This window comes from Choloepus didactylus, chromosome 8 (assembly GCF_015220235.1).
Source record: "Choloepus didactylus isolate mChoDid1 chromosome 8, mChoDid1.pri, whole genome shotgun sequence".
NCBI lineage: Eukaryota > Metazoa > Chordata > Mammalia > Pilosa > Megalonychidae > Choloepus > Choloepus didactylus.
In genome coordinates this window covers 69,432,591-69,455,165 of record NC_051314.1, presented here as the reverse complement: position 1 = coordinate 69,455,165, position 22,575 = coordinate 69,432,591, and the positions used below count along the sequence as shown (strand labels likewise).

Genomic DNA, 22,575 nt, shown 5'->3' with positions numbered 1-22,575 from the left:
CCATTTATCCTGAAAACTAACATTTTGATAATTAATTCTTCTTTTCTCTTGTTTAAAAAAAAGAGATAAATGACAAATAAACCTCTAATGATTACTGTTAGAGAAATCGTATACAATGTTTATTTCTCTTTACTGCAGCAATCTGAGTGGAGGGGAATTTAAACTTAAAAGGCAACAGCAAAGCCTTCCTGTCTTTTTGGTCTTCTCTTCCTAATTAGTTTTCTGCCCCCTTTTCAGAGGCTGCAGTTGCTTTTATTGAACCCATTAAAGGAGATGTCCAATATTAACCACCCTGATATACGACTCAAGCAATTAGAATGTGTGTTGCAGATTCTGCAGAGTCAGGGAGACTGTCTTGGGCCTGGATGGCCATTAGTACTTGGAGTCATGGGAGCAATCAGAAATGATCAAGGGTAAGTGTTTAACATTCAAAAATGATAGAGGTAGAAAGTGAATGAATCCTAAAATCCTGCAATAATGGTGATTTTTTTAGGTATAACCTTCCTGCTTAAGTCTAAGTTCCAGAATAGGTTTTCTTAATGCTTTTCCCAAATAGCTATAGGGAATTTTTAGGGTTCACCTTTGTTTTGAAAGAATGGAGAAAAGGCTCTTTATTTAACATTCATATATGAATACAAGGGTTCTATTTATAATAAAGATAAATGAGCAAATTCATTAAGCTTTATAACACATCCAAAGATAGGGTTTTGTTCTGTTAAAGTTAGTATTTTGGTAAGATGTAAAATAGTGTTTCGGGCCTGACCTTACTTAATAAATCTAAGAAATTCCCTTAAAATGACTTTTAAAAAATCATTCATTTATTCATTAAGCATTTATTCTGTGCCTAATGTATTTCAAACACTATGCTTGCTAGTCACTCTGGTTGCACAGATAAATAGCTCTTGGTATAAAGAATAAAATCCTAGTAAGGAAGAGGAGCAAGTAAATAGGCAGTTTTACTATAACATGATAAATACTGCGAGGAAGTAAGCGTAGGGAATTTTGGAAACATGGGCGGTGCATATAACCTAATATGGGATGAAGATATTTTAAGAAAATCTTCTTAAAGGAAATAGCATATGAATTAAGTATTGAAGAATGAATGAGTTAACAAACAGAAGGGGGAAGACTCAAAGCAAAAGGAACAACATTTGCACACAGATATTAGAGTACTTTGTTTTGTGGCAGAAAACTAGGACTCCAACAGGAGGGGCCTCTGCCCCGTATAGGTGAGCAGAGGATAAATTTTTAAGGGCCTTATGTGCTATTATAAACTATTTGGATTTCTCCTATAGACATTTGGAAGGCATTTTAAGATTTTAAGTTGAGGAATGCTGTGATTAAATACACATTTGAGATATATTTCTTTGACAGCATTAGGGAGGAGAGGGTGGGAAATGAGAGAGACCATACACGTTCTCTAGAAATAGAGGAGATGAGTTTGAGCTGCTTAACAGATTGACTATGGGGAAAAGGGAGAAAGAGCAATCAGGAGTGACTCCCAGATTTCTGACAGACAGCTTAGTGGATAGTGGTATCATTAACCAAATAGGGAATCAGGAGGAAGAACAGGTTTGGAGGGAATGTATGCACTTGCTTAATTTATGGTATGGCATTGAAAGATTTAAATAGTTGTTTAAATATATGTATCTTCAGTTCTGCAGAAGGATTCTTGTATTATCTTGTTTTGATGACTGCTTTAGTAGTTTTAGATGATAGAGATGTTTGAGACTAGTTTGGAAAATTCATTTTTCTTAAATATTTTTAGTAGTAGTATTTAATACTACCAAATGTTGAGATGATTAAAGTGGACTGACATCAGCCATAGCTCAGATCAGGCTCAAGTTTGTTCTCCTAGTCTACATTGCAGATAGCAAGAGGCAAGTTCTTTATTTTAAAATATTTTATTTTATTTTTAAGGAGTCTATTTTTTGGATAGAACCAAGGAAAACACTAGAATGCCTTGTTTCCTAGGAAACAAAATGATAATTCTATAGACTATATGCCTATAGAAAGAAATAGCTTTATTATAAATAACTTTTTGGTATATATTAGGGTGAAAATTTTCCTGTGTATGCATTTATACTTGTTCATAATATTGCTATTTTATGCAAAATTACATCTGAAAAATGTCTTTCTAAAAAATCTTATTTAAAACTTAAAATAATTTTTTTTATATTAGAGAAATTGTGGGTTTACAGAACCGTCATACGTAAAATAAAGGATTCTCGTATGACACCCTATTAGTAACACCTTGCATTGATGTGGTACATTTGTTGCAGTTGAAAGCACATTTTTATAATTGTACCATTGACTTTAGGTCATGGTTTAACTATGGTTCACTATTTGTGTAGTGCAGTTCCATAAATTTTTTTTTTAATGTTTATTCTATTACTAAATATACAACCTAACATATCCCCTTTTATATATATATTTTTAAATTAAATTCAGTTTTATTGAAATATATTCACATACCATACAGTCATCCGTGGTGTACAATCCACTGTTCACAGTACCATCATATAGTTATGCATTCATTACCACAATCTATTTCTGAACATTTTCCTTACATCAGAGTCAGAATAAGAATAAAAAATAAAAGTAAAAAAGAACACCCAAATCACCCCCCCATCCCACCCTATTTTTCATTTAGTTTTTGTCCCCATTTTTCTACTCATCCATCCATACGCTAGATAAAGCGAGTGTGAACCACAAACTTTCCATAATCACATTGTCACCCCTTGTAATCTACATTGTTATACAGTCATCTACAGGAGTCCAGACTACTGGGTTGGAGTTTGATAGATTCAGGTTTTTACTTCTAGCTATTCCAATTCATTAAAACCTAAGAGGTGTTATCTATATAGTGCATAAGGATGTCCACCAGAGTGACCTCTCGACTCCATTTGAAATCTCTCAGCCACGGAAACTTAATTTTGTTTCATTTCGCATCCCCCTTTTGGTCAAGAAGGTATTCTCAATCCCGCAATGCTGGGTCCAGATTCATCCCCAGGAGTCATATCCTGTGTTGCCAGGGAGATTTACACCCCTGGGAGTCGGGTCCCACATAGGGGGGAGGGCAGTGAATTCACCTGCCGAGGTGGCTCAGTTAGACAGAGAGAGGGCCACATCTGAGCAACAAAGAGGCCCTTAGGGAGAGACTCTTAGGCACAATTAACATATCCCCTTTTAACCTCATTCAGATATATATATTTCGGTGCTGTTAATTACGTTCACAATGTTGTGCTACCGTCAGTCACCACCATCCATTGCCAAAAGATTTACATCATTCCATACAGGAACTCTACATTTTAAGCCTTAACTCCCTATTCCCTATCCCTACCCTCTCCCTGGGTAACCTGTATTCTAGATTCTGACTCTGAGTTTGTTCATTCTAATTATTTCATGTCAGTGAGATCATACAGTATTTGTCCTTTTGTGTTTGGCTTATTTCACTCAACATGATGTCCTCAAGGTTCATCCATATTGTCACATGCATCAGAACATCACTCCTTTTAACAGCTGAATGATATTCCATTTTATGTATATACCACATTTTGTTTATCCATTCATGGGATGATGGACACTTAGGTTGCGTCCATCTTTTGGCAATTGTGAATAACGCCACTATTTGCATCAGTGTGAAAATATCTGTTTGAATCCTTGCTTTCAGTTCTTTGGGGTATATACCTAGAAGTGGGGTTGCTGGTTCATATGGTAATTCTATACTTAACTTTCTAAGGAACCGCCAAACTGTCTTCCAGAGCAGCTGCACCATTTTATATTCCCACCAGCAATGAATGACTGTTCCTTTTTCTCTGAATCATCTCTGACACTTGTAATTTTCAGTTAGAAAGAGGGCCACATCTGAACAACAAAGAGGTACTCAGGGGGAGACTCTTAGGCACAGTTAGCATATCCCCTTTTAACCACATTCAGATATGTATATTTCAGTGCTGTTAATTACGTTCACAATGTTGTGCTACCGTCAGTCACCACCATCCATTGCCAAAAGATTTACATCATTCCATATAGGAACTCTGTACATTTTAAGCCTTAACTCCCTATTCCCTATCCCTACCCTGTCCCTGGGTAACCTGTATTCTAGCTTTTTTTTTAAAATAGTACCCATCTAATGGGTGTGAAATGGTACTTCATTGTGGTTTTGATTTTCATTTCCCTTATAGCTAAGCAATGATATTGGGCATCTTTTCATGTGCTTTTTGGCCATTTTAGAGAAATGTCTATTTAAGTCTTTTGCTCATTAAAGAAATTTTTTAGTTCAGTTTTATTGAGATGTATTCACATACCTTGCAGTCATCCACAGTGTACAATCAGCTGTCCAGAGTACCATCATATAGTTGTGCTTTCATCACCCCAATCAATTTTTGAACATTTTCCTTATTCCAAAAAGAATAAAAATAAAAGTAAAAAAGAACTCCCAAAGCTTTCCATCTCCCTATCCCACGCTATGTTACATTTAGTTTTTGTCCTCATTTTTCATCTGTCCATACTCTAGATAAAGGGAGTGTAAGCCACAGGTTTTCAAAATCACACAGTCACACTATGTAGGCTACATAGTTACATAATCATCTTCAAGAATCAAGGCTCCTGGGTTGCAGTTCAACAGTTTGAGGTATTTCCTTCTAGCTTTCCAATATACTAAAAACTAAAAATGGATATCTATATAGCACATAAGAAGGCCCTCCAGAGTGACCCCTTGACTCCATTTGAAATGTCTCAGTCACTGAAGCTTTGTTTTATTTCATTTCACTTCTCCCTTTTGGTCAAGAAGATTTTCTCAATCCCACGATGGCAGGTCCAGGCTTATCCCCAGGAGTCATGTCCCATGTTGCCAGGGAGATTTACACCCCTGGGAGTCCTGTCCCACGTAGGGGGTAGGTTTTGCCCATTTTTTAGATTGAATTGTCTTCTTGTTGTTAAGTTGAGGATTTCTTTATATATTCTGGATTTTAAACCTTTTTCAGATATGTGGCTTCCAAATATTTTCTCCCATTGTGTAGATTGTCATTTTACTATGATGAAGTCCTTTGAGGCTCAACACTTTTTAATTTTGATAAACTCCCATTTATTTATTTTTTCTTTTGTTGCTTATACTTTGAGTGTAAAATCCTAGAAACCATTTCCTAACACAAAGGCATGAAGATGCTTTTCTATGTTTTCTTCTAGGAGTTTAATAGCTCTAGCTCTTTTTTTTTCCTTTTCTTTCTTTCTTTTTTTTTTTTTTTGATGAACTTTAACATACATACATAACAATCATAACTTTCAAAGTATGATTCTACAAGTTGTTAGAAAATTTCAAAGAATGTCATGGGTCACAGTTGCACAACTTGTCATTTCCAGTATTGCATAATATAACATACCTACAGAAAAGTGTCATCTCTTGATGTACAGCTTAACAAGCAGTCATGTAGGTAGTTTCAAAAATTGTTATGGGTTACGGTTCCACAGTTTCAGTTTTTCCTTAATATGCAATATGAGGTATGTAAAGAAAAGTGAAGACCTTCAAGGCACAATTCAACAAGCAGCTATAGAGCAAATCCCAAAGGATGCTATAAACTAGAGTTCCACCATGTGATTTACCTCCTTCCAGCCATTCCAACACTCCAGCATCCAAAAAAATATATATATAATTATATAAAGTTTCAGTATTCATAGACCTTTGTTCAGTCCTATCTTGTTTCTTGCTACCCGTTCCTCTCACTTAATCTCTTTCTTCATCGTCAAGGGTGTCTAGGCAGTGAGTACCCTAACTTGTTCCTGTTGAAAGGGGGTGTCAACAATATGGGGAAGGGGACCATATCTGATAGTTGATCCCAAAGAGGCTGTTGCCTCTGGGTTCCAGGATGTCTGGCATAGCAACATTCTGTGGATTTAAGTTTCTGAAAGACAAAACTTAGTGAGGGCATGTTTTATAGAATCTCAGGTAGGGGCCTAGGTATTTGGGGACTACTTTTGTTAAGACCATGGCATACTGTGGCGATCTGGGTTGTCTAACTGGAGGTTGCATAAGAGAAACCTCCAGGATAGCCTCTTGATTATTTTTTGGTATCTCTCAGCCACTGTGACCTCAGCTTGTTACCTTTCTTTTTTTCCCCATTTTGGTCAAGTAGGCATCTTCAGTCCCTTAGTGCCAGGGCCAGGCTCATTCCTGGGAATCATGTCCGACAATGCCGGGGAGATTTGTTCCCCTTTTGTTCTAGTTTGCTAATGCTGCCAGATTGCAAAACACCAGAAATGGGTCAGCTTTTTTAAAGGGTGTTTATTTGGTTACAAAGTTACAGTCTTAAGGCCATAAAGCATCCAAGATAAGTCATCAACAATCAAGTACCTTCATTGGAAGATGGCCAGTGGTGTACAGAAAACCTCTGTTAGCTGGGGAGGCACGTGGCTGGCATCTGCTCCAAGTTCTGGTTTCAAAATGGCTTTCTCCCAGGATGTTCCTATCTAGGCTGCAGTTCCTCAAAAATGTCACTCTTAGTTGCTCTTGGGGTGTTTTTCCTTTCTGAGCTTCTCTGGAGCAAAAGTGCTTTCAGCCGCCATCTTCAAACCATCTCTCATCTACATCTCCTCTCTCAGCTCCTGTGCTCTTGGCTGTAGAAAGCTCGCTCCTTCTGTCTGAGCTTATATATTGCTCTAGTAAACTAATCAAGGCCCATGGTGAGTGGGCAGGGCCACACCTCCATGGAAACTATCCAGTTATCACCCACAGTTGGGTGGGTCGCATCTCCATGGAAATACTTAAAAGAATTAGTCTTATCAACACTAATACATCTGCCCACACAAGATTACATCAAAGATAATGGCATTTTGGGGGACATAATACAGTCAAACCAGCACATTCCACCCCCTGGACCCCAAAATGACATGATCTTTACATATACAAGTTCATTCATCCCATTGCAATATCACAGAAACTTGCATCATTTCAGTAACAATATGTAAGTACAAAAACCCATTAATATCAGTTACAGGCATGGTCTGTCCTAAAGCAAAATTCCCTTCTAGTTGTGGATGTATGAAACTTAGAACAAGTTATCTGCTTCCAGTATACAAAGGAGGGACATTCATAGGATAAACATTCCCATTGCAATAAGGAGAAATAGTAAGGAAAACAGGGTTTAAGGGACCAAAACATTTCCTAAACCTTGCAGGGCAAACTCCGTTAGATTTCAAAGACTGAGAGTAATTTATAGAATGATGTTTTATCCATGGGGCTTGAGAGAGTGGCTTTCCCACACTTTCCAAAGGCTTACCCAGCAGCCTTTTTCTCTCCACACATTGTGGTGAGTGCTCCAGCATATCCACACATTGAGGAGACCACCTTCTTTGCCCCACCCTCCTCAAACATCAGGGAAGCACCTGGTTTCTCTTTCATTTCCAGGGCACACACTCAACCCCTTCGGAACAGTGGGGTGGTGACCAGGCTCTCCCCAATTCCCTGGAAATGTGCTTCACCCTCTTTGGGGCCCGGGGTGGCAGAACTCTTCCTGAGTGTTGAGGAAAAAGGCCCATCCTCGACCTCTAGGGCAAACTCACCCTTCATGCATGTGGGCCACTCCTCTCTCCCAGCCTAAGACCTCTTGACCCCAGACCTCAACCTCTATGGTTCTGTCTGTGAAGAAATTTTTCCTTCAATTTCTTCCTTGTCTGTCTCCTCCAGTCCAGACCGGCAGCGGCTCCGTCTATAAAGATCTTGCAGACATTCTCTTGGCTTCACATGAAGCACACGGGTTGAAGCCATCGGACAATAGGACTTTCACAAATCCTTTCTGGATAACTCCATCTCCAATCCTGTCTTGTACTGAAATGGTGGTCGGGTTCCATGTTTGGTTAAATCCTCATGTGGGGCTAGCTTCTGGGGTTCCACCCCCTGGAAGCCCAGAATTTTCCAAACCATCAGTTTCTGGTTTCTTTGAACCCAAGAATTCAGTTCTAAGTTTATCTCTCTCTGCTCGCATTTTACTATAAGCTGCAAGGAGAAGCCATGCTATATCCACAACTTTTAGTTTTGAAATCTCATCAGCCAAGTATCCCAGCTCGTCGCTCTCAGTTTCTTCCCTCCATCTGACACCAGGACTCAATTTTGCCAAATTCTCTGCCACTTTAAAACATGGATTGCCTTTCTTCCAGTTTGCAATGACACATTCAACATTTCTGTTCAAGGCCTCATCAGAAGTATCTTTAGAATCCATATTTCCACAAATAGTCTCTTCAAAGCAGTTTAGGCCTTTTCTATCAAGCTCCTCACAATTCTTCCAGAATCTTCCCCTTATCCATTTAAAAAGCCTTTCCAACATGTTTGGTATTTGCAAACACAGCAGCACCAGCACCCCACTCCTGGCACCAAAATCTGTTCTAGTTTGCTAATGCTGCCAGATTGCAAAATACCAGAAATGGATCAGCTTTTATAAAGGGGGTTTATTTGGTTACAAAGTTACAGTCTTTTTTTTTTTTTTTTCATTTTTTATTTATTGAGATTGTTCACATACCATACAATTATCCAAAGATCCAAAGTGTACAATCAAACAATTAGTTGTCCCCGGTACCATCATACAGCTGTGCATCCATCACGACGATTAATTTTTTTTTCATTTTTTAGAACATTTTCATTACTCCAGAAAAGAAATGCAACAAAAAGGAAACTCAAAACCTCCCATACCCCTGACTACCCCTGCTCCATTGTTGAATCATAGTATTGGTATAGTACATTTCTTACTGTTGATGAAAGAACATTAAAATACTACTAACTGTAATTAGTTTGCAACAGATATATTTTTCCCTGTATGCCCCTCTATTATTTTTTTTATGTTTCAGAATAGTATTTAATTTTCAGATATTTATAGTCATCTTATTTGATATCACAAAACAGTGGCCATGTTATAAATTTTACAGATGAGGATATTGTTGCACTATTCTCACCATACCTAGGTTACAGAATAAATCTGAATACAGATCAGTACTTCACCTTCTTCCTCCTTTGTATATTTACAAACATGCCTACACATAACCCTTGCTATTCAAATTATTTTTATCTGAACCAAGGGACTAAATGCATTGAGATAATTTTGTTTTATTTACAGGAATTCTCACTGTAAACTATACAAGCTCAGGGATCAGAGAGTAAATGTCACTCTTAGTTGCTCTTGGGGCATCTTTCCTCTCTTAGCTTCTCCAGAGCAAAAGTCTGCTTTCAACAGCCGTCTTCAAACTGTCTCTCATCTGCAGCTCCTCTCTCAGTTCTTCTGCATTCTTTGAAGTGTCCCTCTTGGCTGTAGAAAGCTCACTCCTTCTGTCTGAGCTTATATATTGCTCTAGTAAACTAATCAAGGCCCATGCTGAATGGGCAGAGCCACACCTCCACGGAAACTGTCTAATCAGAGTTATCACCCACAGTTGGGTAGGTCACAACTCCATGGAAATGCTCAAAGAATTACAGTCTTATCAGCACTAATACATCGCCCACACAACATTACATCAAATATAATGGTGCTTTGGGGGACATAACACATTCAGACTGGCACACCTGTAAATCATGTCCTCATGGGGAGGAGCTTAATGAATTTATTTCCCGAGTTAGGCTTAGAGAGAGAAAGGCCATATCTGAGCAACAGAAGAGGTTCCCTGGAGGTACCCCTATGGCATAATTATAGGTGTGTTCAGCCTCCTATTTACAACCCTAAATTTCACAAGAGCAGGCCTCAAGTCAAGGGTTGATTTATTAAGTAGTGGATTCCTAACTTCACTTACGTATTCTATCCCAAGATAGCATTATCTTACATTATCTTCACTTACTTATACAGTCATCATCACCCTCAACTTTAAAAAATTATAACATAATACATCCCAGAGCTCTTATCAGCTGCTAATTATTCATCCCTAGTAGTAGTGTAAAGTTGGTAAGATATTCCTATTAAATATAGTCGCTAATACATAATGGGAGGAGGTCACTTCGTATCGCTTATACCCAAAGCATAAACAACAAAAGAAAAAATAGATAAATGGGAATTCCTCAAACTTAAAAGCTTCTGTACTTCAAAGGAATTTGTCAAAAAGGTGAAGAAGCAGCCAACTGAATGGGAAAAAAATATTTGGAAACCACATATCCTATAAGGGTTTCCTTATCCAGAATATAAAAAGAAATCCTACTACTCAACAATAAAACAAACACTCCAGTTTAAAAATGGACAAAACACACGGATAAATATTTCTCCAAAGAGGAATTACAGATGACTGAAAAGCACATGGAAGAATGCTCATCTTTACTATTTATTAGGGAATTGCAAATCAAAACCACAATGAGGTATCATTTCACACCTTCTAGAATGGCTGCTATTAAGCAGGAAACCATAAGTATTGCAGAGGATATGGAGAAACAGGAACACTTGTTCCCTGCTGCTGGGAATTTAAAATGGTACAATCACTGTGAAAGACAGTTTGGTGGTTCCTCAGAAAGCTACGTAGAGTGTTGCCTTATTGTGGAGGCACGGAAGGTTTCCTGGCTTGGCAAGTTAGTCAGGGAGGCCACCTCCTAAAAGGTTAGGAGAAGGCCAAGGCAGTGTGTGCCTGAAGGTAGGCAACTAAGATAAGGAATGACCCTGGGTTCCCTCCGTGCCTCTGCTTCTCACCCTGCCTAGAAGAGATTGTACTCAAGGTTATTATGACCCTGAAGTTTGTTCCCTAAGGCTGTAAACATGTGAGTCTTGTGATTTTAGGAAAAACACAGTTCCCTTGTGAAACGGGAAAACAGTCATGTAGCAAAAGGAATGCTTATGCTATATAACCTTGTACTAAAAAGCAAATAAAGAACTTCTTGCAGGAACAGAGAAACGGAGTCGGCTCCCTTCTTTTACACCTTATGATCCACCAATCTCACTACTTAGTATATACCCAGAAGATCTGAAAGCAGGAACGTAAACAGACATCTGCACACCGATGTTCATAGCAGCATTGTTCACAATTGCCAAAAGACAGAAACAACCCAAGTGTCCGTCAATCAATGAATGGATAAATAAAATGTGGTATATACATACAATGGAATATTATTCAACAGTAGAAGGAATGAAGTTCTGAAGCATGCGACAACATGGATGAATCTTGTGGACATTTTATTGAGTGAAATAAGTCAGACACAAAAAGACAAATATTATATTATCTGCCTAATATGGACTAATTATAATATGCAAACTCATAGACAAAAAAATCTAGATTATAGATTACCAGGGGATACAATGAGGGTAGAGAATGAGGAGCGATTGTGTAATTTGTGCAAAATGTTTAGTTAGGTTGAACTTAAACGTTTGGAAATGGATAGAGGTGACAGTAGCACATAATTGTGAGTATAATTAATAGTGCTGAATTGTGAGAGAAGGTGGTTAAAAGGGGTAGTTTAGAGTCATTTATGTCACCAGACGGAAAGATAGAGGTAAAAACATGGGAATGTATAATACTAGTAGACCTTGTGGTGCACAATAACTGTTATTAAGAGTATAAATATAAAAAACGTTATATTATGAAATATAACAAATGTGTGACACTATTACAAGGGGTTAATAATAGAGAGGTATTTGGGGGGAAATGTATCTATTGCAAACTGTGGGCTGTAATTAATGGTAATATCTTAATATTCTTTTATCAACAGTAACAAATTTACCACACCAGTACTAGGGGTAAACAACGGGGTGGGAGGTGGGGGTTTCGGTTTGCTTAAGCAGCCCAAATGCAATATACCAGAAATGGACTGACTTTTAACAGTGAGTATTTATTAGCTTGCAAGTTACAATTTTAAGGCCATGAAAATGTCGAAATTAAGGCATCAACAACAGGAGGTTACCTTCTTCTAAAGAAAGGTTGCTGGCATCTGGGACACCTCTGTCACATGGGAAGACACATGGCTAGTGTTTGCGGGTCCTTCTCTCCTGGGTTTCATTGCTTTTAGTTTCTGGCTTTATTGGCTCTTTCAGCTTCTGTGGATGTGTCCTTGTCTCTCAACTTCTCTGGGGCTTCTTTGCGCTCTCTGGCCTTTTCAGTCTTTTATCCTCTCATAAAGGACCCCGATAAAAGGATGAAGACCCACTTTGAATGGAGTGGGTCATATCTCAATTGGAATAGTCTAACCAAAAGGTCCCATCTAGAACAGGTCCCTAGCCACAGGAATGGATTAAAAGAACGTGGCCTTTTCTAGGGTACATAACAGCTGCAAACTGACACAGGGGGATAAGGATAAGAGGTATGGGATATTCTGGTTTTTCTTTTATATTTTTAATTTGTCTTATTATTGTTATTGCTTTGGAATAGTGAAAATTTTCTAAAATTGATTGTAGTGATTGCACAACTGTGTGATGATACAGGGTGCCATTGATGGTATACTTTGGATGGATTGTAGGCTGTGTGAATATATCTAAATAAAATTGCATTAAAAAAAGGAAAGTACATATATACATATATAATTGACTGTTTACAGCAGAATAACGTGTTATGGGGTTTATAACAGATGTAAATATGAAATATATGCAACAGGGCAAAGGATGGGACTGGGAAATGGAAGTACATTATTGTAACATTCTTATATAATGCAAGAAGTGGTATAACATTTGAAGGTTAGACAGTGATAAGGTGAAGATGCATATTGTAAACCCTAGAGCAACCAGTAAAACATAAATCAGATATAGCTAATAAACCATCAGTGGAAATCAAATGGAATCTTAAAAAATATACAATTAATTTAAAAGAAGCAGAAAAAAATAATAGAAAGGAAAAATAGAGAATAGCAAAATGGTAGATTTAAATATGACCATATCAACAATTACACTTATGTAAATAGTCTAAACTCTCCAAGTAAAAGAAAGACTATCAGATTGGATTAATAAGTGATATCTTCTCTGTGCTATCTACAAGAAACCCATTTTAGAAATAAAAACATAAATAGGTTAAAAGTTAAAGGACGAAAAAAGATATGTCATGTGGATTCAAAATTAATTTGGGATGGTTATATTAATATTAAAGAGCATAGACTTCAGAACCAGAATATTACTAGGGATAAGAAGATACATTTCACAAAGATATAAGGGTCAATTCATTAAGAAACCACAGCAGTCATAAATCTGTATGCCCCTATTAAGACAATCAAAACGCATGAAGCAAAACTGACAGAACTGAAAGGAGAAATAGACAAATCCAAAGTTACTGTGAAGAGTCTAATACTCCTCATTCATTCATTTATAGAAGTAGAAGATAGAAAACCAGTTAAATTATGGAAGGCTTGAACAACATTATCAACCAACATGACTAGATGACATCTTTAAGACACAAATTACCAATGTCTGGAATGAAAGAATATCATTACATATCTTAGAGATATTAAAACTACAAGGAAATATTATGAACTTTATGCTTGTAAATACGACAACTTAGATGAAACAGGTTCTTTGGAAGACACAAATGACCAAAATGGACTGAAGAAAACATATAAAACAAGAATAGCCGTATATTAATTAAGCAAATTGAATGTATAGTTATAAAACTTCCCACAAAGAACCAGAGGCACAAATGGATTTAATGGTGATGACTATCAAGCATGAAGGAAGAAATAATACACACAAACTTTCAAAAGAAAAGGAGGAAGGAACATTTTTCAATTCCTAATATGAGGTCAGTATTACCTACCCTGAGATGAAAAACAGCCCTAGTTTATAAGAGAACTCCAGAACAGTATCCTTCCTGAACAGACACAGAAAAATCCTAATAAAATATTAACAAATAAATTCCAGCATTAATAGAATGGAAAACAAATTATGACCAAGTAGGGTTTATCTCAAGAAGGCAAGGTAAGATTAACATTCAAAAAATCATATAGTTCTCTACATTAACACAATAAGAAAAAAAACATACAACTATCTCAAGAGATACATAAAAAAGTATTCTATAAAATTCATTAACCATTTATGATGAAAAAAACTCTCAGCAAAGTAGAAATAGAAGTGCACTTCCTCTGCTTGATAAAGGGAATCTGCAAATACCCCAGAGCTAATGTCCTACATAATGGTATAGGGCTGAATGCTTTTTCCCTAAGGGAGAGCAGGACAAAAATATTTCCTCTCATCACTTCTAGCCAACATTTACTGGAGGACCTAGCTAGTGAAATAAAGTAAGAAAAAGAAATTAAAAACCTACATATTGAAAACAAAAAAAAAAGTAGTACAACTTTCTTAATTCACACATAGCATGATTTTTACATGCAGAATCTTAACACATGTAGAAAAAAGCGAGTAGAACAATTAATTTAAAGTTACAAGATTCATATGATTAAGAACATGTCATTTATTACACAGCATACAAAGGGAAACTGAAGCCATCTTCTCAAACAACCTTTTTATACCTTAGCTTGGGACCAAAGAAAGGATGAGACTAGATGACCTACTGCCTCTATAATTCTATGAAAGTCAGGAAAAGGAAATTGTGCTCTTTAAAGATTGTTTCCAATTTTGGCCTTAAAACTGCTAATTTTGGAAAAAATTTAAGCAATTTACTTCAACCTAAAGACTTTGCAATGCAGATAAATTATACAGAGTAGATTAACTCCCAGAAAAGCTCCTAAAAGCTCCTTTTCTTCAGGTAGAGGGGGAAAAATGAACTAGAGACCCTTTAAGTTTCAATTAAACTCTTAGGGGAAGTATGCCATTTTCTCAAATTTTGCCACAATGCTATTGCAGAACTAAATGAATATTAAATAAAGGATTGGAATGAGGTCTTTTGCAAGAGAAAAATAAATTGTTGTCAGATTACTCATTTAATAAGTGGGGAATATAGCTACCCTTAAGGATGCCTTCTCAGATATTTTGGGGCAGTTGAATCACTATAAGAAAACTTAAAAGACAGACGTTAGTACAGTCATGGAAACTGTTGTAACTCTTTTCTCAAAATCTGTCATTCAGGGACATTATTATTAGTTATTAACAAGTATTTATAGAGCAACATGTATATAAAAAATACTGTGTTCAGTGATGGGACAAATGAGACTTTAAAAATGGACAACATAATTCATTTGCCATGTAAATGCAAGTAAGAGAGTCAAAACAATTATGGATGTATTTTGCCTTAGATTAAATGTATTAAAATACATTCTAGGGGGTTGACTACTGGGGAAGATGCCAGAGTGGCGAGCTCCAGGACTTAGTCCTCCCACCCAAAAAATTATTAATCAGGCAAGAACTGTCTGAAACAGCTATTTTGACTCTCCAGAGGCCACTATAAAGCATCCAGAGAAAAGTGGGAGGAAGAGGCAGATAAATTATGGTAAAGAACTGTAAATTGCTCTCTCTGCACGGCTACCAGTGCCCACCGCCCCCCCCCCCCCCCATGGTAAGGTGCCACAGCTGCTGGGGACAGAAAGGGATGTAAAAATTCTCTTGCCCAAGAACAGGGGTAGGCACGGCAATCACTGTGAATTCAGATAGCTGGGTCCTGACCCAGAAGGCAGCTGTTGTTTCAGCCTGCCCCAGACAAAGGCAGTGACAGCATTGTTTCAACCCTCCCTGGACAAGAGCGGAGGCAATGGAGATTTAAAGCTGCAGAACTTCCTCAGAGCTGTGGAGGACAGTTAGCTGAAGGGCTACATTTGCTGAGCAGGCTAGGAAAACTCAGCTTCAGGAAGCCATCAGAGAAGCTTTTGGAGGCCTTCCTAATATCCTCCCCAGGGCACTTTGGAGCCAGTCTGCACCACCTTCATGGGTCCCTGGCCCTGTTTTGGCTGGGAAAGACTGAATTGGGAAAGTTCTTTCCAGGGTGACCCTCCTCCCAGAATTTGCCCTCCAGGAAAAAGCAGCTAGCGACAATGACAGGAGTACAAAAACTACAGAAGTGGATAGCCTGGGACAAAGCCATCCAGGCATCAAATACCCAAGAGAGGGAGGTCTGTCTCCTGGAAAATAAGGGGACAGTCAAAATCCTGTAAACAGGGGAACTCCAAAACAACTAACAAGCAAAAGCCCAGCAGAAGACAGTGGCTCAGAAAGACAAGGAAAACCATGTACACTGCATTTGCCTGGAGTAGACCTTCCTGATAGGAGGGCTGAAGCTCAAGAAAAAAACAGCCCAGGGAGTATATCTCAGAGTTCACATTTCTAAATATTAAAATGTACAGTGTGCAATTAAAATACAGTACAAACAAAACAGGAAATGATAACCCACTCAAAGGAAGAGGATAAAAAGACAGAAACACCAACAAAGATGACAATGTAGACATACTGGACAAAGCCTTTAAAGAAATGATCTTGAAAATGCTTAAGGAGATGAAGGAAACTCCAGAGAAAAAAACTAAAAGATAACAGGAAAACAATGAGCAAAAAATATGACAGTCTAAGTAAAGAGGTGGAAATTCTAAAAAAGAACCAAAGAGAACTACTGGAGTTGAAAACTATTATAACTGAAATGAAAAATGTCCAGGAGGGTTTCAAGAGCATATTGGAAGGTAAATCAGAATACAGGGTAAATGATGTTGTCTGTATTTTAAAACTTCAACTTCAATGTGAGACCAAAGGAAGAGATGTTTCCTTTGTCCAAAATATAAATTTTCTGTAGCACAGTATTAATTTAACCTGTTTGGTCAGTGTATTTAAACAACCTAATTACATGGAACCTAGAATAGGGAATGAGATCTTGTTATTTTGTACAGGTTAATGTAATACCCTGATAAATTCTATAGCATTTGGGGCAGAAAATAAAAATATTTGCAAAGTCCCCTTGAAGGACTGGGGAAAAAATGTAGAATTATTAAATCCCCCCCCCCCCCCGGGGAATTCCTGATATTCTCTCAAGCATTAGGGACTCCCAATTTAATAAGACAAGCCCTCAATCTTGAGGCTTGCCTTTATGAAATTTATTTCTGCAATGGTAAAGCTAAGCCTACTTACAATCATGTCTAAGAGCCCCACCCCCACCCCCAGAGAACTTCTTTTGCTCAGATGTGGCCTCTGCATATAAACTTACTACCCTCCCCTCTACGTGGGACATGACTCCCAGGGGTGTAAGTCTCCCTTGCAACGTGGGACATGACTACCAGGGATGAGCCTAGCTGTGGCATTGTGGGATTGAGGATGCCTTGACCAAAAGGGGAAAAAGAAATGAAATAAAGTTTCAGTGGCTAAGAGACTTCAGATAGAGTCAAGAGGTCATTCTGGAGGTTACTCTTATGCAAGCTTCAACCACATACTGCACATTGCCATAGTATGCCAAGCCCTAGCCAATGGTATTCCTGAAAACCCTAAAGAATACCCTGGACTCTGTTTGAGACTCGATAAAAGTTTTACTTAGTAAGTTTATGTTTTTAGAAATTTGAGACCTCCAGATAAGCCCTGAAACCCAGAGGTACCAGTCTCTCCAATAACATAAACCAATTTCATTCCTCTATCCCATAAAGTCAATACCCCTTTCTAGCATGAAGAAATTAAAATGTTATTGCCCAGATATCCCTGAAGATGGAGAGAATGATCAAATGAGAGGGAGGAGGTGTAACTAAGAAATTAGGATTTAACAAATGATTATTACTACTCACTCATTATTTAGATATTTCTTTTCAGTTTCTAGTGTATTAGAATAGCCAGAAGGAAATACTTGGAATTGTTGAACTGAAATCCAGTAGCCTTGATCTTTGATAATGATTACATAACCATATAGCTTTTCTCATGTAACTGTGTAATTGTAAAGCCCTTATGACTGACACTATCTTTATCCAGTGTATGGGTAGATGAGTAATAAAATGAAGACATGCATGAAAAATAATAATAGGTTGAGAATATGGGGAAAATATTTCTGTGTAAACTATGGACAATAGTTATAGTACTACTTTAATCTTTCATCAGTTGTAACAAATGCAACTATTGCTTTTAAAAAAATGGTAGAATTACATAAAAAGTGTTATCAATTGTAACAAATTTTCGACAATAATGCAAGTGTTGGTGCTGAGGTGGTGTATGGGAATCCTGTATTTTATTCATGATTGTTCTGTAAACCCACAACTTCTATAAAAAAATTCTTTTAATAAAAAAGAAAAGAGCAGATTGGAGCTGGCAGAAGAAAGAATCCGTGAACTTGAACACAACAGACTTGAAATGTGTCAGGCTGAGGATCAGAAAAATAAAAGTAATAGGAAAAGCAAAAATAGCCTGAGAAACCTATGGGACACCATCAGTGACCAATATACACATTATGAGAGTCCTGGAAGGAGAAGACAGAGAGAAAGGAACAGATGGAATGGTCAAAGAAATAATGACAGAGAACCTCCCAAACTCAGCAAAAGACATGAACATGCATATCCAAGAACCTCAGAGAACACCAAATAGGATAAACGTGAAGAAAAATGCACCCTATCGCATAATGATTACACTATCAAATGCAAGTAACAAAGATTGGAATGGACATAAATAAAATAGAAAACAAAGAAACAATAGAGAGAATCAACAAAACCAAGAGTTAGTTCTATGAAAAGATCAATAAAATTGAAAAACCTTTCACTAGACAATAAAAAAAAGGATACAAATAACAAAAATCAGAAATGAAAAGGCAGACATTACTGCTGACCCTGCTGAAATAAAAAGGACTGAAAGAGGATACAATGAACAACTGTATGCCAATAAATTAGATAATCTAGATGAAATGGGCAATTCTTAGAGACACACAAACTGTCTATATTGACTCAAAAAGGTCTCAACAAACTAATAACTAGGAAAATAAAAAACCTCCCAACAAAGAAAAGCTTAGGACCAGATGTTTTCAAAGATTAACTTTACCAAACATTTCAAGAAGACAACACAAGTCCTGCTCAAACTAGCAAAACTGAACAGATTTTGGTACCAGGGAACTGGGGTGCTGCTGAGTTTGCAAATACCAAACATGTTGGAATGGCTTTTTAAATGGATAAGGGGAAGATTCTAGAAGAATTGTGAGGAGCTTGATAGAAAAGGCCTAAATTGCTTTGAAGAGACTGTTGGTAGAAATATGGACTGTAAAGATACTTTTGATGAGGCCTTGAACAGAGATGGCGAATGTATCATTGCCAGCTGGAAGAAAGGCGATCCTTGTTTTACAGAGGCAGAGAATTTGGCAAAATTGAGTCCTGGTGTCAGATGGAGGGAAGAATTTGAGAGCGACGAGCTGGGATACTTGGCTGATGAGATTTTGAAACTAAAAGTTGTGGATATAGCATGGCTTCTCCTTGCAGCTTATAGTAAAATGCAAGCGGAGAGAGATAAACTTAGAACTGAACTCTTGGGTTCAAAGAAACCAGAAAATTTCTTTGGAAAATTCTGAGCTTCCAGGGGGTGGAACCCCAGAAGCTACAGCCCAACGTGAGGATTTAACCAAACTTGGAACCCAGCCACCATTTCAGTACAAGGCAGGATTGGAGATGGGGTTATCCAGCAAGAATCTGTGGCAAGTCTTACTATCTAACGATTTTGACCCCTGTGTGCTTCATGTGAAATATTATTGAACGTTCTTCTTGACTACTATAGTAGCTTTCTGGTAATGTACACATTTAAATAAATTTAAAGTTTAAAAATCAATTTACTATAGATCTGATGGTCTATTTCTGAGCTCTCAATTTGATTCCATTGACCGATATGTCTGTCTTTATGCCAGTACCATGCTGCTTTGACCACTGTCACTTTATAATATGCTTTAAAGTCCAGAAGTGTGAGTCTTCCCACTTCATTCTTCTTTTTCAAAATGTTTTTGGCTATTTGAGGCCCCTTACTCTTCCTAATAAATTTGATAATTAGCTTTTCCATTTCTGCGAAGTAAACTGGTTAGTATTGTATTGAATCAGCAGATTAATTTGTATTCCTGCTTTCAGGATTCTCTCCTTCTCTTCAGCATTTGACAGTATGAGTAGCATATTTCTTGAGGTGGTCTGTTGGCTTCTTTGACTTGCATATTTATGTCTTTTATAAGGGTTGGGAAATTTTTAGCTATTATGCCCTCAAATATTCATCCTCCCTTTACCCTTCTTTTCTCCTTCTGGGACACGTATAATTCATAAACGTGTGCACTTTGTGTTGTCAGTCACTTCTCTGAGAAATATTTCCATTTTTTTCTCCATTTGGTCTTTTGCATGTTTGAGTTTGGTTGCTCTGTCCTCTAATTTGCTGATCCTTTCTTCTGCCTCTCCAAACCTGCTGGTGTTTCTCTAGTATGTTTTAAGTTTCATCTACAGTATCATCATTTCCATAAGATCTGGTATTTTTCTATGTATTTTTTCAAATTTGTCTTTATGTTCCCCTAGTATCTTCTTAATATCCTTTATCTTTTAACCATATTGTTGAAATTATTTAGGAGATTTCTTTGACTGCTTTGATTAGTTTTTCCAAATTTTGTGTTTCCTCTGAATTTTTAATTTGATCATTTGCCTTGGCCATATCTTCTTGTTTTTAATGTGCCTTGTAATTTTTTGTTGGTTTCTGGGCATCTGATTTTCTTGATAAGATTATTTTGAAATTTGGTTTCTTTCTTGTCTAAGATTTTGTTGTTGGTTGGATTCATGCTGAAGGTTTCCTTTGGGACTTGGTTCTTTAGTATTTCACAGCCAAACCAGGGCCACATGTTCCCACATGTGGATGCAGACTGGTACCAAATGCCCCTAGAGAAAGGGTCAGAAAAACAGCTTCTTACTTGTGTTTTCCCAGTCTTCCTAGCAGATGGTGCTCTTCAGTGCTCTACTGCCCACAGCCCTACAAAGGTAAATTATTTTTTTTTCCTTCTGACCCCTCTGTTTATACAGTGTGTTGGGATAAATGTCTTGCAGTGCTGCAGGCGCCTGTTCAGAAAAGACCAAGGCTGTGGGCCCCTGCTGTCCAATTTCACTGGCAACAGTTGGGTTCAGGACTGTTGTGTATTCCCCTCTTTTCCCGAGGGGAGAGCCTCCCTGTCTCTCCCAGGCTGCTGCAGCCCATTGGACAAGAACCAGGAAGGTCCAGATATGCCAGCCTCAGGGTTGAGGGGTAGGTGCCTGGGGCTACTGTGGAGCTTATTCATTCACTGCAGCTTCTTTGCTTGTGGAGATAATGGGAGTGTGAGTGCCTTGGTCTCCTGTGTGGAAAAGGTTTAAGTCTGCAGGACCCAAAGGGTCACCCTCTCCAACCAGCAACTGGTTCTGCACTGTGACATGACCTGCACTTTTCCCAAGGGGAGGGCCTCCCTGTCTCTCTAGCTTGCTGCAGCTAGCTGAGATGAGAACCAGACATGTCCGGATCTGCTGGCGTTGGTGGGAGGTGAATGCTGGGCACCCTGGTGCAGATCAATTTCTCACCACAATCTTTGTGGAACTAATGGAGTTGTGGGCTCCTGAGCTCCCAAGTGGAAAGACCCTAGACTGTAAGACTGAGAGGGTTAACTTTGACCACCCAACAGTTTGTCCAGGAATGCGCAGTGTCTGCTGGCCCCTGGGGTGAGAGGTAGGCGTCAAAACTGCAGTGGTGATTAGTGTCTCCTGCAGTCTCTCAGTTTGTGGGATTAATGGAGCCACAAGCTTCAGAGCTCCTATGTGGAAAAAGGCTCTAGGCTGCAGGACCACATGAGTTAACTTCACTTGCCCACAGTTGGAGCAAGACTGCATCGTGTCTCGCCAGCTGGCGTGACTTAGTCTGTCACACAGCTGCCAGCCTCGAGTGGAGGAGGGGTGCCAGGTGCCATGGTTGAGTTCATTCACCACAATTTCTCAGTCATAGTTTCTCTGGGTTTTTTTTTTGTCCAGCTCTTCCTTATTTGTTGCAGTGGTCCTTCCCTGATCTCCTGAGCCCCAAAACCACTGCTTTGGATAGTTCCTGCCTGTTCTCCGGGTGCTTTGGGTGGAGCAGTGAGTTCTGCATGTCCTTATTCTGCCATTTTCCTGTATTTTCTTTTTAATACTTAATTTTTTTGTTGCAGTTTTAGATTTACAGAAAAATAGAGAAGATAGTAGAGAGTTCCCAATTTCCCCTAACAAGTACTGGTTGGGTATTTCGTTAGGATGCCCCATTATTGGAATTTGCCTGTTTTTCTAATCATAAGGCTGGGGTTATGGGTTATTGGGAGGAAGACTACAGAGATAAAATTCCATTTTTGTCACATCACATCAAGCATACATACTATCAGTATGCTTTATGGTTGTTGATATTGGTGGAGGTAGTATTTGTCAGGTTTCTCCACTGTAAACTTACTCTTTCCTCCAGCCCCCCTTTCACCCTCCCTTTGGAAGGGAGTCACTATACAGAGCGAGTTATACTCTGGAGTGAGGAGTTATAGTCCCCCTCTTTGAGGGTGGAGTACTTACGTAAATTATTTGGAATTCTTCTGCAAGGGAGATTTGTCTGTTTTCCCCCATTTTAAAATACACTCAATCATTTATTTGTATTAGTATGGACTCATGGATATTTATTTTATACTTTGGGCTATAATCGAATACTACTTTAATTTTTTGCTTAGATTATTCCAGCTTTGGCCATTGGGAGCTTTTTCAGTTGGTTCCATAGTCCTGTGCAATACTTCCATCATTTTATTTATTTATTAGCACTTTCTTACTTT

General features: G+C 38.1%; 1 protein-coding gene across 1 annotated transcript in view; it reads left to right on the top strand.

Annotated features, from left to right (window-relative positions):
* The window catches only part of MON2 (MON2 homolog, regulator of endosome-to-Golgi trafficking), a 193,764-nt gene that overhangs the window by 95,143 nt on the left and 76,046 nt on the right, over positions 1 to 22,575 (top strand). Inside the window, 1 exon segment of the mRNA XM_037848170.1 lies at positions 238 to 413. Coding sequence (XP_037704098.1) covers positions 238 to 413 — 176 coding nt within the window.